Genomic DNA, 23427 nt, shown 5'->3' with positions numbered 1-23427 from the left:
AAAGCCAAACTTGAGTGGTAGAGGCTGGAAGTTCAAAAGTTCAGCCTCAGCCGGCAGTGGTGACACATGATTTTAATCCCAGCACTTGGGAGGCAGAGACAGGCAGATATCTGAGTTCGAGGCCAGCCTGGTCTACAGAGTGAGTTCCAGGACAGCCAGGGCTGCACAGAGAAACCCTGTCTCGGAAAAAAAGAAAAAAAGTTCAGTCTCTGCAGCATAGTGAGTTCCAGGCCAGCCTGGGATGTGTGAGACCCTGTTTCAAAAACAAAAATAAAAACAAACAAAACAAAACCCAAAAGACAAACAACAACAACCAAAAAAAAAAAAATCTCCATATTGTTTAAACAGACCTGAAGGCTGCCCATCCCAGTCTGGTTGGTCAATGAAAAAAACTGAGGCCCAGAGAGAAAAGGAACTTAGGTAGGTCACTACCAACTAACAGCCAATGAGGGAGTTTAAACCTGGCTTTGAACTTGTTTCCAGTCTACAGCTGCCTCTTCCATCCTATAAACCGTGTAGAGCTAGAGGCCCCATACAGGTCCTTGGGGGAGGACAGCTGATCGGGACCCTGGGAAGTCATCCATCAGATCCACTTCCCTGTCTCTAACAGCTTAGTCAAGCTTGCAGACCCAAAGGCAGGCGTCCACTTCCTGTGTCCTTTAAAAGTAGCTCTGCTCTCCTAAGGGCTCCCAGGAGCCTGAGCCCCCTGCTCTGTGGCCACCTCATCTTGACTTAGGGCTGCTGTTCTTTCAGACTTAGACGAGCCTGTGCTGACGGTGCACCAGACGGTGAGCGACGTCCGAGGCAACTTCTACCAGGAGAAGACTGTGTTTCTGCGCTGTACCGTCAGCTCCAACCCGCCCGCCCGCTTTATCTGGAAGCGGGGCTCCGACACCCTGTCCCACAGCCAGGACAATGGGGTTGACATCTACGAGCCTCTCTATACTCAGGTCAGGATGGGCAGCTGGCTCCACATACTCTTGTAACCCAGGAGAGATGGGGGGGGGGGGGAGTGAGGTCTGGAGACTGGCCTAAGGTCATCAGTGCAGTGTCTGGGCGGGAGGCTGGCCTCTACACAAACCGGAGTGAAAAGTCAGAGCAGAGAGGTCAGAGGGCAGAGTGAGCCCCACACAGGGGGCTCCCAAAGACGACGTGTCCCTTAGAAAATGGCTGGAGAGAAAAACGAAATCCGAAGGACACGCAAGCCATCCGTGCCTGCTACTGTGGCTGAGATGGGGACCCATGAAGAGATACTACAGGAGCTGGATGAAAAGAGGCCTCTCAGTTCCAGGAGATGGTGACAAAGCCATTCGGCCAGGGAGGCTTTTATAAAGGGACTGTCAGCTCCTTATGGGGCCTGTAGGCCAGTCCCATGTTGTGTGGCTTACAAGCCACAAAAGTAATCCCTTCCCACTTCTTCTCTTCCCAGAGCGGGAGACTTAGGCCTAACCCTGGCATCTGCGTGCCCGGGGGCAGCCTCTGCCACGGAGAAGTCTGAAATCTCAGCCGGAGGGGGCGGGGCTGGAGGTTTCCTGCAGAAGGTGGTATGGGCGGGGCTGGGGGGAGATAAGAACTAGCGTAGGAATTGCCTGCTGTCCGTGCTGTGAGATAGATGAATGAATGTGGGGGACCCCAGGAGACCGAAGCAGGTCCCTGACTCCAGTGATCCACCACCACCCAGGGGGAGACGAAGGTCTTGAAGCTGAAGAACCTGCGGCCCCAAGACTATGCCAGCTACACCTGCCAGGTGTCCGTGCGCAACGTCTGCGGCATCCCAGACAAGGCTATCACCTTCCAGCTCACCAACACCACGGGTACAGACACCTCCCACCCCCCACGCCCACGTGGACCCACGCTCTACCCCATGCCAAGCTCCTCCCCCATCCCCCCAGCATCCATTTCTGGGCTTCCCTCATCTCTGCCAGAGCTTCCCTGACCCGTCCTGCCCAGGTTTCTCTGTTCCCTCGTCTCCTTCTCATTTAGCCCTGGAAGCCTCCTGAGACCCCACCGCCTTGTCCCCTTAGCACCTCCAGCCTTGAAGCTGTCTGTGAACGAAACTCTGGTGGTGAACCCTGGGGAGAACGTGACAGTGCAGTGTCTGCTGACGGGCGGCGATCCCCTCCCCCAGCTGCACTGGTCCCACGGACCTGGCCCACTGCCCCTGGGAGCTCTGGCTCAGGGTGGTACCCTCAGCATCCCTTCAGTGCAGGCCCGGGATTCTGGCTACTACAACTGCACAGCAACCAACAATGTAGGCAACCCAGCCAAGAAGACGGTCAACCTGCTGGTGCGATGTACGTGGTCTGGAGGGGCAGGCGGGGAGTAGTGGGACAAACAGGGTCCCTGCCGGTTCAGGAACTGCCGGCCAACCGGGAGAGGGAGCCATCTCTTTGCCCCAGAGGGTGAGGTGGGTCAGGGAGCCGCACCCCGATTTCCCTGCAATTCAGCGGTCTACCATCAGGGGCAGAAGAACGACAATTTGCAATTTTCAAGAAGGTCTGGTATTGCTGACCTGTTTCTTTTAGACTGATAATCACGGGGCAGTGGTGGTGCACGCCTTTAATCCCAGCACTTGGGAGGCAGAGGCAGGCAGATTTCTGAGTCGGAGGCTACACAAAGCTAAACGTGGTGGATTTCTTCCTAGCTCCAGACTGACCAAATTTAAGTGACATTAACATTTTTATAGGCCATATATACAATTTTTTTTTTGAGACAGGATCTTACTACATAGCCCTGGCCAGCCTGAAATTCACTCTATAGATCAGGCTTTCCTCCAACTCACAGAGATCTGCCTGCTTTTGCTTCCCAAGTGCTGGGATTAAAGGTATTCTGTGCATGTACAAATCTCTAGTAGCATAGAGTGTCAACAAATCTGAAGTTAATTACTAAGTGTAGCACAGTATCAGACCTGCATAAGATCTAAAAAAGGTATAGACTCATTCCTTACTAACTCTCAACCTTGGCCACTTTTATTAGCTTCTTGTCCTGATTTGGAGGGGTTTGGTTTGTTTCATTTTTTTGGTTTTTGTTGTTGTTGTTGTTTGGGTTATTTTTTCTTTCTTTTCTTTTTTTTCTTTTTTTTTAGGCCAAAACTTTCAGAGTATGATAATGCAAACCTTTCATTCCAGTAATGGAAGGTAGAGATCAGGAGTCAAGGCTATCCTTGGCTATATAGCAAGTCCAAAGCTAGCCTGGACTACCTGAGGTCCAGTCTCAAAAAAAAAAAAAAAACACCAAAAAACAAAAAATACAGACTGAAAAGATGACCCAGCAGTTAAGAGCACTTGCTGGTCCTGCAGAGGACCCAAATTTAGTCCCGAGGGCCCACAGAGTGGCTCACAACCACCTGTAATCCCAGTTCCAAGGACTAGGCCCCTCTTCTGGCCTCCATGAGCACTGTGTACACACACAGTGCACACATTTACAAGTAAGCAAACACCCATACACTTTTTTTTTCCAATACAGGCTTTCTCTGTGTAGTCCTGGAACTCACTTTGTAGAACTGGTTGGCCTTGAACTCAGAGATCCGCCTGCCTCTGCCTCCCGAGTGTTTAAAACATCAAACAAGTAAATTTTAAAAAGACCCAGGTTTCGTCCAGCTCTTAGCCCTGGATGTGAGGCAGAGTTGCTGACAGATAGAACCAAGCCTCTGCTACCTGGCACTGGCTTCTGTGGTGTTCTCTAGCTGACCAGTCAGTCTCTTCCCCTGTCTCCACTCTGAGGAGAGGCCGACTCTCTTAGGCTGACTCTCTTCACCTTCAGTTGGACTGAGAAGCAAAGTAACACGAATAGAGCTCACAGTCCTGGCTTTCCCTTCCACAGAGAAAGCTTCACATTTCCCATCAAAGACAAGCTGTCTCCACCCGACCCCACTTGACCTTTACAACATGGGCTGGCGAGATCTTTCTGGACTTAAGTAGTGGCAGTCACCTCTTGGGGTGACTCCACAGCCTGTCTTGTCCAGCCCAGTCCTGACCTCCACCCTACTGTACATGTTCTGTCAAGTTAGCGCCTCGCTTATTAAGTAAGGGCTCTGACTTCAAACAAGACCCGCATTTTAAAAAGCATGCAGAACCCTGGCTTTGCAGACCCTGTGATGTCATGAAATTGCATGCAGGATCATCCTGTTGGCTTTTTATCCTTAAAAAAAATCACACGGGCATGTTGTAAGGAGTCAGACAGTACCAAGGGGAGATAGGGGCAATCAATTGCTCTTCAGTTTCCTTAGAATCCATGCTACCCAGAGCCACTATCAAGACTTCTGTCTCCTTCTAAATCAGTATTTTGCATACACGAGGTTTAAAACACAAATACAAACAAATCAGTGTTGTGGCCAAGAAGGCTCTGAGAATGTTAGTTAGACTGGCTGAGTCCCAGTTCCCTGCATCCTAAGGAATACATAGTAACAGCCTCCCTCAGAGGTTAGGTGGCTGATGGATGCCTGGGCCAGAACATCTCACTGATGAAGTGTGCTCATTACTAACGCCTGGAGTCAGCACCAACCTCATTTCTCTGCACTCAGGTCTTTAAAGCTATGAAAACATCTCTGAGCTCTTGGAACCATTTCTGGACTGAGAGAAATTGCACGCTCGTGTGTGTGTGTGTGTGTGTGTGTGTGTACGTGTATACGTGCAGGGGTGGTGTGCAGCCAGTTTGAGGGGAGAGGCTGGGGTAGAACATGGATACCTGTCCTTGGGCCAGCCCCAGCCCTTCTTTGAGCCCGATCTCCCCTTGCAGCCTTGAAGAATGCCACATTCCAGATCACCCCCGACATGATCAAAGAGAGCGAGAACATTCAGCTGGGTCAGGACCTGAAGCTGTCCTGCCACGTGGACGCCGTGCCCCAGGAGAAGGTGAACTACCAGTGGTTTAAAAACGGCAAGCCGGCACGCACATCCAAGAGGCTGCTGGTGACCCGAAATGACCCGGAGTTGCCTGCCATCACCAGCAGCCTGGAGCTCATTGACCTACACTTCAGTGACTACGGCACTTACCTGTGCGTGGCTTCTTTCCCGGGGTCACCTGTGCCCGACCTCAGCGTAGAGGTCAACATCTCCTCCGAGACAGGTGGGAGCATCGGGAGCCGGAGAAGCCCGAAGAGGTGGGGGTGGGGTGGGGTGGGGGGCAGGATTTGAGGACAAGGGGTGGGCGGACAGCAATTTGCAAATGGGCAACTAGAGGAAGGAGGACACCATTTGGTTATGCCACACACATGTGTTGGGTCTCTGTCATAGCTGAGTCCTACAACCTGGGGTAGAATAATGGGAGAATAGATGCTATGTTCATTGAACTTGGTGGGAAGCTGAACCTGTTTCAGAGAGTTTACAAAGAGAGAGGGAGGCCACAGAGTCAGCATATGCAAAGTCCCTGAGCTAGGGGAGCACACTGGCCCTTTGGAAGGCGGGAAGAGGCACAGTGGTTAGGATTGTGGAATTGTATCATCTTAGAAAGGCCACCGTGGGGAACCTCTCAGTGTGGAGGCTGGAGGTCTGAGGGAGGGGTGCCACCAGGGTTGGGTTCCGTGGCTAGCTGGTTGCCTCTTGTCCCCTAGCCTTGTCTGTGTCCTAGACGGGATTAGGGGAGGTCCCATTGACTTCATCCTTCAAAGGCCTTCCTCCAACATAGTCATTTTCAGACAGTCGCGTTAGAATGCCAACATAAGAATTCTGAAGGGACAGAATGCATCCTATGACAGGCCATGGTGAAGATTCAAGTCTTCGTTCTGATAATAATTATTATAATAATACAATTAGCTGATAATAGGACATCGAGCACCACTATGCGTTATGACGAGCATTGATTTTCTCCATTCACTTCTGTAGTTCATTCCGCTCATTTCTTTTCTGTGGGTATGCATGTGTACACATGTACCGTGGCACATGTGTGCAAGCCAGAGAATGACTTGCTGGAGTTGGATCTCTCCTACCATGTGGGTCTCAGGGATCAAACTCAGGTCAACAGGTTTGGCAGCAAGGGCCTTTACTGTGGAGTTACCTAACCAGTCGGAGGTGGCAGTTTTATCTTCTCTTCTTACTGATGAATTAGAGTGCCTTAGAAATTCGCACTTGAGAAACTTAGCTTGCGTTGGAGCTGGGCTGAGAGCCCAGGCAGGGTCCTCTGGTGTCTGTGCTCAGTCACTGCTATGGAAGAATGGCAGGAAACCAGGGGGTGATTCTTTTGGAAGAGGCTCTCCAGGACCTTGAATAGAAGCTAACTGACCTTGGCACAAGACCGAGCAGTACTATGACAAGTACTGAGAGTCCTAAATGCTCTAAGAGTTATGAGTGCATCTTCCTCTGGCCCTTAATCAGTTTCTCCTTGTGGGCAACTTGACCCAGGGACCTTGGTGACCCCCTCCCATCTTTGACATCTGCATGCAGGGAAACCCAAGGGGACTGGAGACAACAGATGGTATTTCTTAAAGCAGGTGAACTTGACTAAGACCTTAGAGTGGATTGGGACTCCACAAAGACCTGAGTTTCATTTTCACAGGACACTCTGTGTCAAGGTCCCGAGGAGCTAAGAACCTGGGACTCCAGCATCGCCAGCCCCTTCCTCAGAACTCACTGTCTGGGCAGGGGAGCTAGGGCTGGTAAGAGAAGGGAGAAGATAGGGAAAACCCTGGAACTCTTGCCTAGGAGGCAAAGGAGGAGTCTGGAAAGGGGACACTTTGGAAGGGAAGCTAGGCTGCCTGAGGAACCGGAGGAGGAGGTGGGTTCCAGTTGGGTGTTTTTGGGGGGAGGGGTCCTATAGGTTCTGCCAGGTGAGGAAATAAACCCAGAGAAAAGTACAGCAAACAGAAAGGAGCCATAGAAGCCCCACAGCGCGGGAGACTAGGTGTTTCTCCCAATAGGTGAGAGGATGTCTCACAAGAGCATGGTGCATCTAGGAGGGTAGCGGTGGAAGTTGAGTCTGGCAGTGATGAGGTTGGGGTCTAAGGGCCTCCTCCCCAGAGCCCAAATCTAGAGCTTTAACCCAGGGCATATGGCCAAAAAGGGGGGACATCTCTTCATCTTGGGGGCCTAAAGGGCTCAGGAGACCAGAAGCTTCTGATTGAGGGAAGGGGCCTAGGGTATTTGGCTCACATGTCTGATGCCTGGAGCATGGAAGTCTCATAAAAGCCTCTAGAAACAATTTAAACCTGGAGGGGGACAAAAAAAAAAAAGAACCGACTGGCTCCAAAACAGGAAGAGAAAGCCGTGAAATGCAAGCCAACAGATGCACAAATGTTGGCAGGGTGCAAATTATATAAATGAGATAACTGGACCTTCGCCTGGTTTGTATACTTATTTACAAATAGTCGCTTTATATTTAATTATATTTAATGCTCAGTGCTTGACATTTAATGATAAAATGTTTGATGTGGGCCGAGACCTGGGGAGGTCTTCTGAAAAAAACAACCCTCCATTTGGCAGTGTGTTGGGGTGGCGTGGGTTCAGCTGTGAATAATGGAACTCTAATTAATAGTGATTTAGCCGCTGAGGTGTGGCTCACCAGCAGAGCCTCTGGCTTAGCACATATAAGGCCCCGGGTTCCATCCGGAGCCGGCACACAAGTGAGATGTGTCGTGTGGAAGTTGGCTGTGGAGCAGCCTGGTTTAGGATGGCAGCTGGTCTCCACAAGTTCTTCAGGATTCTAGGTACCACCCTTTGTTGTCACCTCCATGATGGCGGTTCCACTTGAGGCCAGTGACCTGCATCCTGACCTGCAGGAAGACCTGTATTTTCTATACTATTCCATTGGTCAGCATTTATTCAGAGGCATGCTGGGAAAAGTAGTGCAGGCCTTACTGAAACCAAGTAACCTTATTACTTTGGAAGAAGGGCTACAAGATGTTGGGAGATAGACTAATACACCTTGCTGATTGTGTAGGCAAGAAAACCTGAAGGGCTGCTGGAGAGATGGCTCAGTGGCTCCCAGCATCCAGATTGGAAATCTGGGGTGGCTCATTACACTCTCTAATGCAGGTTTTGGGGATCTGGTGCCCTCTTTTGGCCTCCTTGGGCCACACATACATATGTGTATGCAAATACATATACACATAAATAAATATAAAAATACATTTCTAAAAAAGCTGAGGGGCTGGGAAAGAGGTTAAAAGTGCTTGAGAGTCTTGAGACAGGAGGACAAATTCAAAGCTAGCCTCTGCTACATAGCAAGTTCAAGGCCAGCCTGGGTAGGCAACAGGTAGAGCCCCAGGTCAGAGGCCAGGGGTCCCTAACTCGGTCGACTCCTCTCCACCCTCCTTCAGTACCGCCCACCATCAGTGTGCCCAAGGGCCGAGCAGCGGTGACAGTTCGGGAGGGCTCTCCTGCCGAGCTCCAATGCGAAGTGCGGGGCAAGCCCCGGCCTCCAGTGCTGTGGTCTCGAGTGGACAAGGAGGCCGCCCTTCTGCCCTCGGGGCTGGCCCTGGAAGAGACTCCGGATGGGAAGCTGCGGCTGGAAAGTGTGAGCCGAGACATGAGCGGTACCTACCGCTGCCAGACTGCTCGCTACAATGGTTTCAACGTACGACCCCGGGAGGCTCAGGTGCAGCTGACGGTACACTGTGAGTCCCTTCCCCAGACATCCAACCTAGGCCAACCCCACCCCTCCTCCTACTGTTTGCACACCACCTAAAAAGTCCTTGGCATCCCCTCCCGCCGAGGTAGTAATTTGCCTCAGTTTGCATAGCAAGGCTGGGATTTGAACCAGGTTCCAAGCTCGGAGGCTGTGCGGTCTTGCGTTATGTGTTGGTCGAGGGGACCCACTGAGGCACGACCAGTGGCCCAGTCTAGGAAGCATGGCTGGAGGGAATGGCCCGCAGTCTGAGTGTGGGTGCTGTATGAGTGAGTTGCGAGTGTACCGGCCCTGAGAGCCTCTCAGGGTCACCGGACTGGGGGACAAATGAACTGCTTCTTCCATGGTCCTACTGACGATAGTCCCGGTCCGCAGTCCCTCCAGAGGTAGAGCCCAGTTCCCAAGACGTGCGCCAGGCTCTGGGCCGGCCTGTGCTCCTGCGCTGCTCGCTCCTGCGTGGCAGTCCCCAACGCATCGCCTCGGCCGTGTGGCGCTTCAAAGGACAGCTGCTGCCCCCGCCGCCTGTTCTCCCCGCCACTGCTGCTGAGACCTCCGATCACGCAGAACTGCGCCTGGACGCCCTGACCCGTGACAGCAGTGGCAGCTACGAGTGCAGCGTCTCCAACGACGTGGGCTCAGCCACCTGCCTCTTCCAGGTCTCCGGTGAGCGTCCGGTCGGCCCCACCCGAGCCTGCTCGCCCACACCGCCCACACCTTCCTGGGACCAGGCTCCGTCATCCACCCCAACCTCTACCCCTCCCCCTCGCCCTCCTCCCTGCGGCCCTGCCACACCTGCCTGGACTGCTCTTCGCTTCTAGCTTCTACAGTCTTTAGGCATTTGTCTTCCCAAGACTTTTTATCCCTCCTCTTGAAGGCACACCCCCTCAAGACCACGCCCCTCTACCCCAGTTCCTGGTTTCTCCCTGCCAAAGTCGGTTCAGTCCCTTTCTTTGGCCTCTTACAGCCACGCCCCCTTTCACACGCACCACAGTAGGTTTGGCCCCCTTCAGCCTCATCAGATTCCAGCTCAGTGCATCTGTCCCTTCAGCCCTGCCCACAATCAAAATCTGGGCCCAGTCCCATCTCAGCCATAACTCAAGCCTTTCCTCCATGGTCCCTGACCTCAGAGAGTGTGAATGGAGGAAAGCCATTGGGTACCCCGCTTGTAGCCTGGAGGGAAGAAGATGCCTCTGAACAGCTGATTGAGGCTGGGCTAGCCAGAACATAATCTCCTCCTATCCCTCCACCCCCGGACCTTTCGCCAGTTGCCACCCTAGAGGTAGCAGTGCACCCGCAGGGACCCGATTCCCTGTTGCCTGTCACCTCCCCCCACCCCCGGCTTTCTCAATAGCCCCCAAAGGCGCTAGGTGCATCCTTTAGTTCTTGCACCCTACAACCCCTCAGTAGCAGGAGAGCCAGCTGCAGGTCGCTGCCCGCCCCCCTCCAGGCCTCTCCCGACCCACTCAGCTTTGCCAGCCAGAGGCCCCTGTGACATTTCCCCCTCCCCTCCCCCTCCCTCTCCACCCGTTCCCCCATTTTTCCTGTCTCCCAACCTTTTGACCTCCACCCATCACTACTTTCTTTCCTCTCTATATGCCTGGCCTTCGTCTTTACCAATCTTTCTGTTTTCTTCCTTGGCCTTTCCTCTCTATCCTCACCAACATCCCCTCTTGGAATTTACAATCTGCCCCCTCCATCTCCGCCCCACCCCCACTCGCCTTCATTATCCCCTCTCCTTCCAACACCAACTCTCCTCACGACACCCCTTTCTCTTTGTTGCCTCCACCTCTGTTCCTCTTTCCCACGGCTCCTCTCCCTGTGTCTCTCCCACCCCACCCTCACCCTCCACGGCCCCATGCCCCCCTCCCTGCCCTCTCAGCCAAAGCCTACAGCCCGGAGTTTTACTTCGACACCCCCAACCCCACCCGCAGCCACAAGCTGTCCAAGAATTACTCCTATGTGCTGCAGTGGACACAGAGGGAGCCAGATGCCGTGGACCCCGTGCTCAACTACAGACTCAGCATCCGACAGGTGGGCTGGGGCATGACGCATGCGCAATGGGGCATGGGAGGGTGGCGGGTCCTGGAAATCCGGACAGGGGAGGAATTCCCAGACACGGCCCCTTCTGTCTTGACAACTTTTCTGAGGCAGAGGAAGAGTCCAGATGTAGTGGCCAGAGCTGCAAGCCTCTGAGGTCCTGTATCCTCCTTACTGGACACAGCTGGGAACCGGACATACGACAGCCGGGTTCAGGGCAAAGCCATTTTGACTCACAGAATGAACATTGACTCTGGTGTTCAGGGCTAAGGACCGGGACTCTGTGATACAAAGCCTGAGTCTGTGAGCCACTCTCATGCCTACCTGGTCCAATAGATGATGAGGTCCTGCTCTGCCCAAGAGGCAGTAGTGGGGGGCAGGAAGGGGGAAGACTGTGGCCCTTGGGAACAGGGCCTAGATGTGGGAAAGGCAGGGGGTGGGGGGGGGGGGTAACAGAGCCAACTTCTAGCAGCTAACAGTTAGAAAAGAGCTAACAGCTCTTTTGACCCTCGTTTGCTTATCAATGAAGTAGAACAATGTTACTATTTCAAGAAGATTGTTGTTTTGAATATTAGGTGAATTGATGCAGCATAAGTGCTTTATAGTGCCCAGGACACACTAATTGCTCCATGCCTGTTGCTACAATATGCTATTATATATAATTGTTAGCATAGAGACAATCCTGGGACAGGACCTGGAACAGCAAAGTGTCCATCTCCAAGATGGGGAAACTAAAGACCTGCTGTCCCAGACCTTTGCTCCTTCAGCTCTCCTGAAGCTTTCCAGGGCCTGGGCTCCGCCCCCCCCCTCCAGAGGAGGGTGTGGCCTTTTGGGCATCTGGGAACACCCCTGTATCCACAGTTGAACCAGCACAATGCCATGGTCAAGGCCATCCCTGTTCGGCGTGTGGAGAAGGGACAGCTGCTGGAGTACATCTTGACTGATCTCCGCATGCCCCACAGCTATGAGATCCGCCTCACACCCTACACCACCTTTGGGGCTGGTGACATGGCTTCCCGAATCATCCACTACACAGAGCGTAGGTGATGGTGGTGGCAGCGGTGGTGGCAGCTCTGGCGGTGGCAGGGGGGAGTAGGCCCACCCCATATACCCTTCCTACACAGCCTTCAAACTTGGAGCCCCCCCACTGTTCACGCTTACCCTGTCATGGTCAGGTCTACTGGTCCCCAGTCCTGGCCCCAAAGATTCTCCCCATCCCCCCACTCCCCTCCCCCACCCTCCAGACTGGGCATGCTCTGTTCTGACTTGGTTTTGTTGCTTGCTTTTTCAGCTATCAACTCGCCCAGCCTGTCAGGTGAGAGCCCAGTCCTTAACTTCCCTTACTCTTTAGGGACACAGAGTCCCCCATGGGACTTGGGAACCTTAAGAGATACCCAGAGAGAAGAATTACTTCTTCCTGTGTTTCCATGGAGAAGGCCAGCAATAGAGGATGGGGAGGTGGGGAGACACTTGCAACCCTAGTAGTTTATTCCAGGGCTTAAAGGCTGCACGTTGGTGGTGGTGGGAGGGCACTGGCCATCACAGTAACAGGAAAGTTGGGCTGTCCTGAGGCCCTCTGCTTCTGCAATGGGATTCTCTGAACAAAAAGCAGCCTAGAGAAGGAAGGGTTGTAATCTGTGATGCCGGGCGCCCGCAAGGGTCCTCAGTATAGAACGCAAGGGGTATCCGAGTCTGAAGAGGCACGCCGTTATTTCTGACAGATATTCAACATGCTTTTTAATGATGAATGCAGACAACAAACCACCACATAGAATAATCACGGGTACCCGTTACTCTGTCGCCCGCCCATAGCCTGCGTCTCCCCGTTGTCTTATAGCTGTTGCAGGCATCTGCAAATGTCACTTTTATTCATTAGCATTTCAGAACCACGGTAGTTATTAGACCTCATGCTAGATGTTGCGATTTAATTACATAATAAAGGAGCCCCTGTTATTATATAACAGATTACAAGACTATTTTGACAACTGTATTTCAATTTAATTGATTTCCTTTGAAGCTCCTGTGCATTTTATTGTATGTGTCTAGAATCATTACTCTGGAAGGAAGTCTCAAGCAGGCACGGACTCTTGTTCTGGAATACATTTGTCCCGGGCGCCACTGCCTGGTCTTCCAGGACCTGTTGTTTATAGAGTATTCAAAGTTGGCTTAGGGGTGTTAATGGGGAGGGAGGGTAAGGATAGACCAGGCATCTGAACCTCCTTGTCCCACCCCACCCCACCCTACCCCCTGTGCCCTCCACACAGACAACACCTGTCACTTTGAGGATGAGAAAATCTGCGGCTACACCCAGGATCTGACAGACAACTTTGACTGGACGCGGCAGAATGCGCTTACCCAGAACCCCAAGCGCTCTCCCAATACTGGGCCTCCTACTGACATCAGTGGCACCCCTGAAGGTGAGGGTGTGGCCTGTTGTTAGGAATAGAGGGTGGAAAAGAAAAAAAAAGCTGGGCAGTGGAGGCACAGGCCTTTAATCCCAACACTTGGGAGGCAGAGGCAAGGGATTTCTGAGTTCGAGGCCAGCCTGGTCTACAGAGTGAGTTCCAGAACAGCCAGGGCTACACGGAGAAACCCTGTCTTGGGGGGTGGGGGATAGAGGGTGACTTCTGGGAGGAGTCTAGGTCTGTAGACCCCTAGTCTGAGGTGAGAGAGACACAGACAATCCCCAGGGAGACACACCCTGTCCTCAGGGAACCCTAGTCTGAGGGAGACATAACTTTGACCTGACTGAAGATCAGAATGAAAGAAATTAAAGAGCTTCTGAACTCGGAGTTGATCCCTGCAGGGCTCTGTGATTTGCCTCAGGGAGACTGGGCCTCACCAGCTATGCTAGGACTGAAGAGAGGAACTCAGTTGTACAGTGGCTGGGTGGCCAAGGAGGAAAGACTCCTAGTACCCTCCCCTCCCCTCCCCTCCGCTGCAGGCTATTACATGTTCATTGAGACCTCCAGACCCCGGGAGCTGGGGGACCGCGCAAGGCTGGTGAGTCCCCTGTACAACGCCAGCGCCAAGTTCTACTGCGTCTCTTTCTTCTACCACATGTATGGGAAACACATCGGTGAGTTAGAAACCGTGAGATCTGACTGTATGCGCACGCTGGGGAGGATGAGGGGGCCGCAGGAGGCCTGGGGCTTCCCAAGGAAGCCTAAGCTTCCTTCTCTAGTTGGCATGGGGGTGGGGAATGATAGGCAAGCAGTACTGGGGGTGGGGAACATAACTTAGCTGTTTTGGTTGCGTATAGACAGCTTGTCAGCCAGGTACTGGGGTCCACATAATTCAGAAAGGCTAAGCATTTCCTGGAGACCGAGAAACACAGTGAGCAACCCATCCTGGGTCTGATTTCCCTGAATCCTAAACACAGCACTGAAGGGGTGTGTCTTACCGAGCCCCAGGAGGAAGAACCTTTCCCTAAGTGTGAGCGTGAAGTAAGGACAGTGGGATGGGGAGACAGTGCAGGCAGAAGCCATGGCTTCTGCCGCGTGCCAGGCATCAGCCACTTTGATGCATGAGACGGACAAGTCCCCACCCTCCGGCAAACCTGACAGCTAACAGCAGCTGATAGGAGTTAGTAGTGACCACCCTGGTAGCCGTGGTCAACCTCAGGACAGCAGATGATAAGGAACAGGAAGTGTGGGGGTCAGAGTCTGGGGAGTCTGCTAAGAGCAAAACAAGTTGCTTAATAAAGTGCTGTGCATGCTGGGTACGGGGGTGAATGATTTTGATCCCAGCACTCAGGAGGTAGAGGCAGGGCTCAGTTGGAGGCTAGCCTGGTCTACATAACCAGTTCCAAGACAGCCAGGACTGCATAGTGAGACCTTTAATCCCAGCACTTGGGAGGCAGAGGCAGGAGGATTTCTGAGTTCGAGGCCAGCCTGGTCTACAGAATGAGTTCCAGGATAGCCAGGGCTACACAGAGAAACCCTGTCTCAGGAAAAAAATTGTCTTGTTTGTTTTTATTTGGTTGGTTGGTTTGGTTTTGATTTTATTTTATTTTTTAACTTACAGGAGAGAGCAAATGTGTTTTATAGGGTCTGAAAGTTATAAAAGAGAGGGCAGTAAATGCCTCCCGCTCCTCCTGGTCCCTCCACCACTGCAGAAGGCAGAGCGCAGTGTCTCTCTCCTCACCATTTTATCCTCATTTTATGCTCACCTTTTCTGTCTGGACCATCCATCATCTCGGCAATCCTTCCCTATCAGTCCTCTGAAGCTTCTCCATTGTCCTTGTGTGCCCCTTCCTTCTCCCGCCCCCTCCCCTTCCCCTTCCCCTCCCTCTTCCCCAGCTACTCTAAGATGCCCACAGTCCTCAGACTCACCCAGGAGAAGTTTCCACAGCCAGGGAGGAGGGTCACACTGGATAGATGAACCAGGATAGGAGAGGGACAGGACATTCTGCCCCCTTCTGTTTAGGCAGACCAGCACTGCAGAAGTTCCCCACCACCACCACCACCACAGGGGGTGAGAAAGGTGGGTGACCCCGAATGTCTGACCTCCTTTCTACTGAGTTTCAGAGCAGTCACCCCAACAACCCCAGGCAAATATGGAGATGGTGGGTCACTGTCAGTTTAGCGTGACCCTGAGCATCCAGGTGTCAGGAGGAACACAGAGGTTGTTGTAAGAGCCTGGGGAAGTAGGGAGACAGATAGCTTGAGGAGACATCTCTGTGACACACAGTCCTTGCTCTGAGTCTCACAGTGGTGGGGTGAATCCTACGCAGTAACTCTTGGGAGGCAGCTTTGAGGCCACCTAAAGGGGCCTCTCATTGCCAGACCTATGGGACAGGAGTGGGCTATTCCGGAGGCGAAAGGCATCCTTCCCCGCTGACAGAATCCTCCAGCAGTGGAGAGACTCCATCTCAGGTGACACTACTCCTCTGCTCAGGACCCTCTGACCTTCCTGCCACCATCCTCAGGTCTCCCATGCCAGGCACAGCTCTACCCATCTCTGACCTTAATTGTTGCTGCCTGACGCTGGTACCTCGGTCCCTTGTTTGAGTAAGGGCACATTCCTGCTTCTGAGGGCTTCTCAGAGCAGTACCTGGCCTAGAACATCATTAATTCCTTCACTTGGGTCTCCTGGGAGAATCACTCTCCACCCCACTGAATGTAGCTGTCCTTTATTGCTTTTTCATTTTTTAAATAAAATATTTATTTAGAGCATCAGATCTCATTACAGATGGTTGTGTGGTTGCTGGGAATTAAACTCAGGACCTCTGCAAGAATGGTCAATACTCTTAACTGCTGAGCCATGTCTCCAGTCCCTTGTTTTTTCAATTTTATGTGTACGTATGGGAGGGGTCTCTGCGTATGTTTGAGTCTGTGTATGTGCACCTGCCTGTGGAGTTCAGAGGTCAACCTCAGACATTGTTCCTCTACCAAACTCCACCTTATTTACATTCTCTTTTGTTTTGTTTTGTTTTGTTTTGTTTTGTTTTGTTTTGTTTTGAGGAAGGGTCTTTCTATATAGCCCTGCTCAGCCTAGAGCTCACTGAATAGACCAAGCTGGCCTCAGACTCAGAGTTCGGCCTCTCTTTGCCTTCTGTGTGCTAGGATCACAGGCATGCATTACCAAACCTGGCCAAGGTCAATTTTTTGAGAGAGGGTCTTTTGTTGAACCTGGAGCTCATTGATTTCGCTAAAGAGATGCCTAGCAGTCAAAATAATACTTACTGTTCTTGAAGAGGACCTGGGTTCAATTCCTAGCACCCACATGATATCTATCTCAAAATGAGACCCTGTTTGGGGGCATCTGATGTCCTCGTCTGATCTCTGTTGACACCAGACACACTTGTATACACACTAACATACATGCAGACCAACACTCATACACATAAAAAAAAATGAATAAATCTTTTTAAAAAAAATTGTTTCTGAGACAGGGTTTCAGCCCAAGCTAAAAGTCGTATTTGTTTTGCAGTCGGGGGCTTGTAAGGCCCTTGAAAAGCACTGGGTCTGGGGAAAGTGATGGTTTCAGGGTGGCCATTTCCTGTTTTGCTAGGACAAGTAGCTGCCCTCTTCGGCACCCACCCTTGACTGTTGAGGTCTGCTGGCCCTGAGCCGTCAGCGTGTCTCCCAGGCCTGATGTTGCTATTTAAGCCCCCTCCCACAGTGCCTGGCAGCTCTGGGCACCAGCTGTCCCTAAACTTTGTGTCTTGTCAGCTTTCCTTGGTCCCAGCCAACTCCTTTCATCCAAGGCAGGTAACATTTGGTGACTCTCCCAACAACAGGGGGTGGGGGGAGATGGCTGTCTGTCTCTCTGGCATCCCAGATGGTGCAGCTTTGTCTGTGGGCAACGCCACGGAAATGCCAGCCACCAGGCGCCTCTGAAGATGGATTTCCCTTTCCTGCAGAGCCAGGTCTCTTGTGCCATAAGAGGGGCTGAAAGAGACATCCAGGGGACACTGACAGCCACTAGGTGCCTTTCACTAAAGCTGCAATCCGCTCCTCTCCTCATGCCCCTCAGAGCACCAGGGGTTCCAGATCCCCCAAGGCTGCACAGACCGGTTCAGTGCCCCCAAAATCTTACCCTAATTCTATTCACCATCGGATTTGTGTCTTTAAATGCATCGTTCTGTGTTCCGGTGCTGTTTTCTTTGTCTGTCCTAGCATCTGTGTTAGAGGGTATGGCTGGGACAGCGAGCTTTACCTAGTGCCCAAGACATCCAGATAAAGGAGTTGGGGAGCTGGCTTAGCTCAGCGGGTGAAGCATTTACTGCTCAAGTGAGAGGATCTGAACCCAGAGCCTCAGTATTCATGCAAAAGCTGTGTGGCAGGCAATTCCCATCTGTAACCTGATGGGGCTGAGGAGATGGGGAGCAAGAGAGGCAAATCCTAGGGGTCAATGCGTGAGCTACACACACACACCACACACATACACACACACACACACACCATAGGGCATGTGTAAATGTACCCCTTTCACATATATGTATACCACACACAAATAATAATAATAATAATATAATTTAAAATCACACATGCATAGGCCTGTAGGATGGCTCAGTAATAATTCAGAGAGAGAGAGAGAGAGAGAAGAGATGGCTCAGAGATTAGCACTTGCTGTTCTCGGAGACCACTGTGTTTGGTGCCTGACACAGTTTACAATGACCTGTCACTCCAGTTCTAGTGGCTCCTGTGCTCCTTTTTGGCCTCCACAGATGTGTGTGCACGCCCATGCACATAAATAAAAACAAGTATATGTGTATGTGTATATGTATAGCTTACAACTATACACATAAAGATGGCCAGCCCGTCTTTGCAGCCCACTTACAATGTACATATGCTCTAAGAACCCTGTCAGAGCTGAGGAGATGAGGAGAATCCTGCCGGAGCTGGGGGAGTGGCGCCTCTGGGATTTCACTCCTGGATGGGGATGGCGGTGTGTGTTTGTGTTTGTGCCTGACCTGATTCACTGATTTCATGGGAAAGAAAGAAAAAAAAAGGAAGGAACTCCGCAAACTGGTCTGGGGACAGGACCAGGTCCCTCCAGCAGGGTTGTGCTGAGGAGGGGGTGATGGAGGGTGGGGCCAGCTTGGGGAAGACTGGAAGGCAGGGGTGTCCTGGCCAACCTCACCCTCATTGTTCTCCTGTTCTCTCTCCTCCTGCCACAGGTTCCCTCAACCTCCTGGTGCGGTCCAGGAACAAAGGCGCTCTAGACACGCACGCCTGGTCCCTCAGTGGCAATAAGGGTAACGTGTGGCAGCAGGCTCATGTGCCCATCAACCCCAGCGGGCCCTTCCAGGTGAGGAGATAGCTGGTGATGTTCCGAAGGCAGGTGGCTCCCGGGGGTGGTTAAGGCAGGGAGGGGATGGGGGCTTCTGTAGCCCGAGGTGAAGGGGTAGGGGAGGCTCTGGTGCCAGGCCCAACGTCCCCAACCCCTCCCCCTGCTCTCTGACCCCACCCCAGATTATTTTTGAGGGGGTTCGAGGCTCGGGCTACCTGGGGGATATTGCCATAGATGATGTCACACTGAAGAAGGGAGAGTGTCCCCGGAGGCAGATGGATCCCAACAAAGGTATGAGTCTGAAAGTGAGTTGGGGAAACGGGGAGAGAGGGGAGGGGAGGGACTGGGGTGGAGGGCTTAGGATGCCTGGATGACAAGAACTGTGTCTGACTGTGAGTGAGTGCCCACCCCAAGTCAGGCTGTGAGGAATATGGAGGACCCAAAGAGGCCACTGACCCTGCCTCACCTAAGCTTACTGTCTTTAGCATATACCTGTGGCCCAGATATTTCCTATGTGAACTGTGTGGACTGTGGGAACTGTGTGTGAACTGTGTGAATTATATGGACTGTGTGAATTGTATGAACTGTGTGGACTGTATGCAATGTGTAAACTGTGTGAAATGTGTGAACTGTGTAGACTATATGCAATGTGTGAACTGTGTGGCCTGTGCAATGTGTGAACTATGCAGATGTGTGAACTGTGTGAACGATGTGGACTGTGAACTGTGTGAACTATGTATACTTTGTGAACTGTGTGAATTGTGTGAACTATGTAGACTATATGAACTGTGTGGACTGTGTGAACTGTGTAAACTATGTATACTTTGTGAACTGTGTGAATTGTGTGAACTGTGTAGACAATATGAACTGTATGGACTGTGTGAACTGTGTAGACTATGTGGAGTGTGTGAACTGTGTGAATTGTGTGAACTATGTAGACTATACAAACTGTGTGGACTGTGTGAACTGTGTGGACTATGTGGACTGTGTGAACTGTGTGACTTGTGTGAACTATGTAGACTAAATGAACTGTATGGACTGTGTGAACTGTGTGAACTGTGTAGACTGTGTGGACTGTGTCAACTGTGTAGACTGTGTGGACTGGGTCAACTGTATAGACTGTGTAGACTGTGTAAACTGTGTGAATTGTGTGAGCTGTGTGGACTGTGTGAACTGTGCACTATGTGGACTGTGTGAACTGTGTGAATTGTGTGAGCTGTGTGGACTGTGTGAACTGTGCAGACTGTGTGGACTGTGTGAACTGTGTGAATTGTGTGAGCTGTGTGAACTGTGTGAACTGTGCAGACTGTGTGAACTGTGTGAACTGTGCAGACTGTGTGGACTGTGTGAACTGTGTGAATTGTGTGGACTGTGTGAACTGTGCAAACTGTGTGAACTGTGTGAACTGTGCAGACTGTGTGGACTGTGTGAACTGTGTGAATGCCCACCTTCAGGCTTCCTTCACCCCCTGAAGAGAAGAAGCTGAGTCATGGGGCCTCTCGTGGCCTATCTGTCCGTCCCTCCCTGTTCAAGATGGAGCTAACCAGAATCCTGGTCTGTTTCTTCTCTATCTTGTGTCATAGTGGTGGTGATGCCAGGCAGTGGAGCCCCCTGCCTGCCCAGCCTGCAGCTCTGGGGATCTATGGCCATCTTCCTCTTGGCGTGGCAGAGATGATGAGAGCCGTGTGGCCCCCACCCAACCCTGCCCCCGGCACACCAAAGTGTCCACATCGTACCAAAGACTGACCCCTGCCAGCCGGGGTGCCCAGGGGCGGGGCCGGCCCGCCAGGGAGGGGGCCTTCATTGGCTGCAAGGATGAGCAGAGAACTCGGACAGAGGCCAGGCCAGGCTCTGGTGGTTGTTCAACACACACACACTCACACACACACTCACACTCACACACACAGATATATTAAAGCACAAGTTTCTATTCGACCTGCCAGCACCTCCTTTACTGTGGAGATGAGACTTACGTGGATGGCGTCCACCACCTCCAGGGACCTTGGTGCGACACGGGCCTCATCTTATCCGCACACTGCGCTGTCTGTCTGACCTTGCCTTGTCCTGACTCAAGGCCGAACTCCAGCCCAGAGGCTTGCCAGAAGGGAGCGGATGTGTGCAGAATATCAGACTTGGGCTGCCTGGAATGAGGTCACAGAGTTCAGAGGCAGGCCAGTCGGGACTCCGTGAGCTCTCCGACTGTCCCTTGTTCAGAGGCTAACAAGAAGGGCACCTGCTGCAGAGTGGACACACTGTTCAGCCCAGATCCCCCGACCTGTTTCTAGGATATCCTCTCCCCCTCCCCACGGTGCCCACTTGGCAGGGCCCCAGCCCAGAGCTTAGGGTATGTACAATAATGAGGACTGCTTCCCACCTTCTGCCCGCCTCCAATCAGCAGCTAGATGCCACTCCAGATAGTCCCAGCTTGGGGGGGGGCTGATGTGTGAGGATAGTGTCTGTCCCATTTTCCCAGGTGAGCACTGGCTTTGAGGGGAGCACAGAGCCCTGCCGCTGTGACCCATGTCCCCACAGAAAACAATGAGCTCACGGTGGAGTGGATCCCTTGTTTCTTAGGTATTTGGTCAGAGAGTTCTGGAAGAGGCTAAGGCACTGTCTAGGCAGCCCTGTGGAGTACAGAGGGCAGTGGGGGGAAGATGGATGAAGGTGGTTGTGTCTCTGTTCCCTCAGAGCTGGGAAGAGGTTTTCATCCTTGGAACTGATAGATTAGGGTCTAGAACTTTCCTCTTTGGGTCCCTTTACCCGCTACCTAGTTTCCATGGGAGAGCAGAATCCTAGCCCCTTCTAGGATGAGTCTATGTACACGTGCATGGGTGTGTCTGTGTGTCCATGTTTGCGTGTGTGAGATCATGTGTGCCCATCTGTGTCCGTGTAGCATTGTGCACATCATTGGATGGTAGCGCGCAGGAACACGAAGATAGGCACAGTAAGGCCCATCTCTGTGGGTGAGCGGCAGCGTGCAGTCTTCACCTCAATGACATGTTTGTGGGGTACTGGTCCTGTCTGCGGTCGCAGACTGCCTGCTACAACCTTTCAACCCCTTTGGATGACGAAGAGCTTACAGATGACCCTATTGAAGGCTAGCTCCTTGGCTGGAGGCATGGTGTAGGGCTCTTTGGGCATTTGAGGGGACAGCTGCAGAGAGAGACTGAAACCCCCGCTTCATCGCAGCACCCAGAGGCACACTGGGCATGGAGGCCCTTGCAGCTTAGCCCTCCACCCCACCTGGCCTGTGTTATCACCACCACCACCACCACCACCACCACCACCGTCATCAGCTTCTTTTTTATCGACATCGTCACCATCATCATTGGCTGCTAGAAGGTCAGGCCAGGCTTCAGCAGGGCATCCTGGTACCCAATCAGTGCGGCTGCCTTCCTGGCCCTTCAAGCCCTTTGTCTGAAGTGAGTTGCTCTGGCTTCCAGAACACACTTCCGTGACATCTTCAGGGCATTGCTCTTCAATTGTCCCATCTGTGCAGAGTCTATTGCCCCAACTAGACTGTGAGTCCCTCCTGCTCTGAGTCTCATGGGTATGAGGGACACTAGAGTAGAAACCAGGTGGAATGGATCCTATAAGCCAGGAAACCCTGGCCCTGGCTATACAATCAACTGTCCAGGGGTCAGCCTGGGTGTGGAGTGTGTTTTAACAGCATCGGAACGCAGCCTGGTGTTAGAAACATCCAGAAGCCTCTTGGGTCAACCCAAGAGGGGAAGCCAGGGTCCTCTCAACTCCAGGGCCTCTGGGTCAGTGCTGTGCTGGGAAAACAGCTCCCCCCTCCCGCTCCTCCTGGGGTTCCTACCCCACCCTAAGCCTGCTCCCTCAGATGGGCCCACTGTCCTGACTGCTTTATTATACCTGACTCTATATATCTTAGAGCCGGACACAGGAAAGGTGCACAGTATGTGTTGGCCCCGTGTTCCAGAACCTTCTCTGTAGTGAGAGCAGCCATGCCTGAGGGGTGTGTGGCCTGAGATTGCAAAGCCTGTTTAAGAAGCCCACCCTTGTGTGCAAGTGAGCCAGGCTGGGGTGTGCATGTCTGTGTGAGCCCACTGTGTGCAGGGGCTGTGTGGTCGATATGTGCGTGCACGTGCCAGAGGTATTTAGGCACGTGTGCAGGGTTGAGAGTCTTCAGTGTAACTGTCGGGTGGGAGCCTTTTGCACACGGACACCTGTGAGTCTGCATTCCTGTACGCACCCTAGTGGGTCCATGTGGGGATAGGTGGGTGGTCTATGAACACCCCGGTGCCAGACCAGGCTGACGGGATCTAGCGGATCTCTTCAGTGGCCTCACCCTCTGTGTTGGGAGACCTGAGGGACTTTGTGGCCTTAAAGCAGGGACCCCAGAATAAAGCTCTCAGGGTTCTGGGGCTCTTTACTCCTGGCCCTACAAGTTAGTGTCTCAGAGGAGAAAGTCATTCTTGGGACCAGGTAGTGAAGAGCAGCCTATGGGTAGCCTCAGCTTGGCTGTCCTGCCCCCTGGGATCACAGGTAACCCCCACGCCTCATTCATCCGTGAAGACAAAACCTGCTGCTCCTGGTACATTCCTCCCATAATTCCCTCTTTCTCACTCACCGCCCTTCTCCTGTTCTCTGGAAGCACCTGTTCAGGCTAGCAGAGCCAGGACGAGCCTCAGAAATGCAGGCTCAAATGCAGAAGCTGGAACAGAGACCGGCAGGCCTGGCTCAATTCTTGGGAGCCTAGTGCTACAGCCCTGGGGATGTCACAGCACAGGCCACTGCTCCTGGAACCTCTGACCAGAATAGCTACAGACAGCAGAGTGGAAGCGACTCTTCTCTGGGTGCCCTCGATGCTGCTGCTGAGGCCAGTTGCATGCGTGACAGGTGCTACTCGGAGATTTTTGAGAGAGAAACCATCTCCCTGTCCTACTCTGGCCTCTTCTCCCAGATTAGACGCTCCTTGCCCGTGGACATCACAGTGGCCATACCGAGACTTTTGTTCTCATCACCGCTGTCTGCACAGGAGGCTGGGCTGGGAGCTGAGGCCAGCGGAGGCTGGTGTCTCATCATCCTGACATCCTCCCCAGGACCAGGAGGGCTGCAGAGGACATG

At 52.6% G+C, this 23427-nt stretch overlaps 1 protein-coding gene across 1 annotated transcript in view; it reads left to right on the top strand.

Annotated features, from left to right (window-relative positions):
- The window catches only part of Mdga1 (MAM domain containing glycosylphosphatidylinositol anchor 1), a 58543-nt gene extending 38208 nt beyond the window's left edge, over positions 1 to 20335 (top strand). Inside the window, exons 4-17 of the mRNA XM_052163600.1 lie at positions 754 to 950; positions 1682 to 1814; positions 2025 to 2294; positions 4738 to 5067; positions 8252 to 8548; positions 8935 to 9222; positions 10439 to 10590; positions 11458 to 11635; positions 11888 to 11911; positions 12861 to 13013; positions 13541 to 13675; positions 18224 to 18354; positions 18519 to 18627; positions 19920 to 20335. Coding sequence (XP_052019560.1) covers positions 754 to 950; positions 1682 to 1814; positions 2025 to 2294; positions 4738 to 5067; positions 8252 to 8548; positions 8935 to 9222; positions 10439 to 10590; positions 11458 to 11635; positions 11888 to 11911; positions 12861 to 13013; positions 13541 to 13675; positions 18224 to 18354; positions 18519 to 18627; positions 19920 to 20011 — 2489 coding nt within the window. The 3' untranslated portion in view covers positions 20012 to 20335. The remainder of the gene's footprint in view (positions 1 to 753; positions 951 to 1681; positions 1815 to 2024; positions 2295 to 4737; positions 5068 to 8251; positions 8549 to 8934; positions 9223 to 10438; positions 10591 to 11457; positions 11636 to 11887; positions 11912 to 12860; positions 13014 to 13540; positions 13676 to 18223; positions 18355 to 18518; positions 18628 to 19919) is intronic.
- The last annotated feature ends 3092 nt before the right edge of the window (positions 20336 to 23427 follow it).

This window comes from Apodemus sylvaticus, chromosome 19, assembly GCF_947179515.1.
Source record: "Apodemus sylvaticus chromosome 19, mApoSyl1.1, whole genome shotgun sequence".
NCBI lineage: Eukaryota > Metazoa > Chordata > Mammalia > Rodentia > Muridae > Apodemus > Apodemus sylvaticus.
This window is presented reverse-complemented; position numbering and strand designations above follow the sequence as displayed.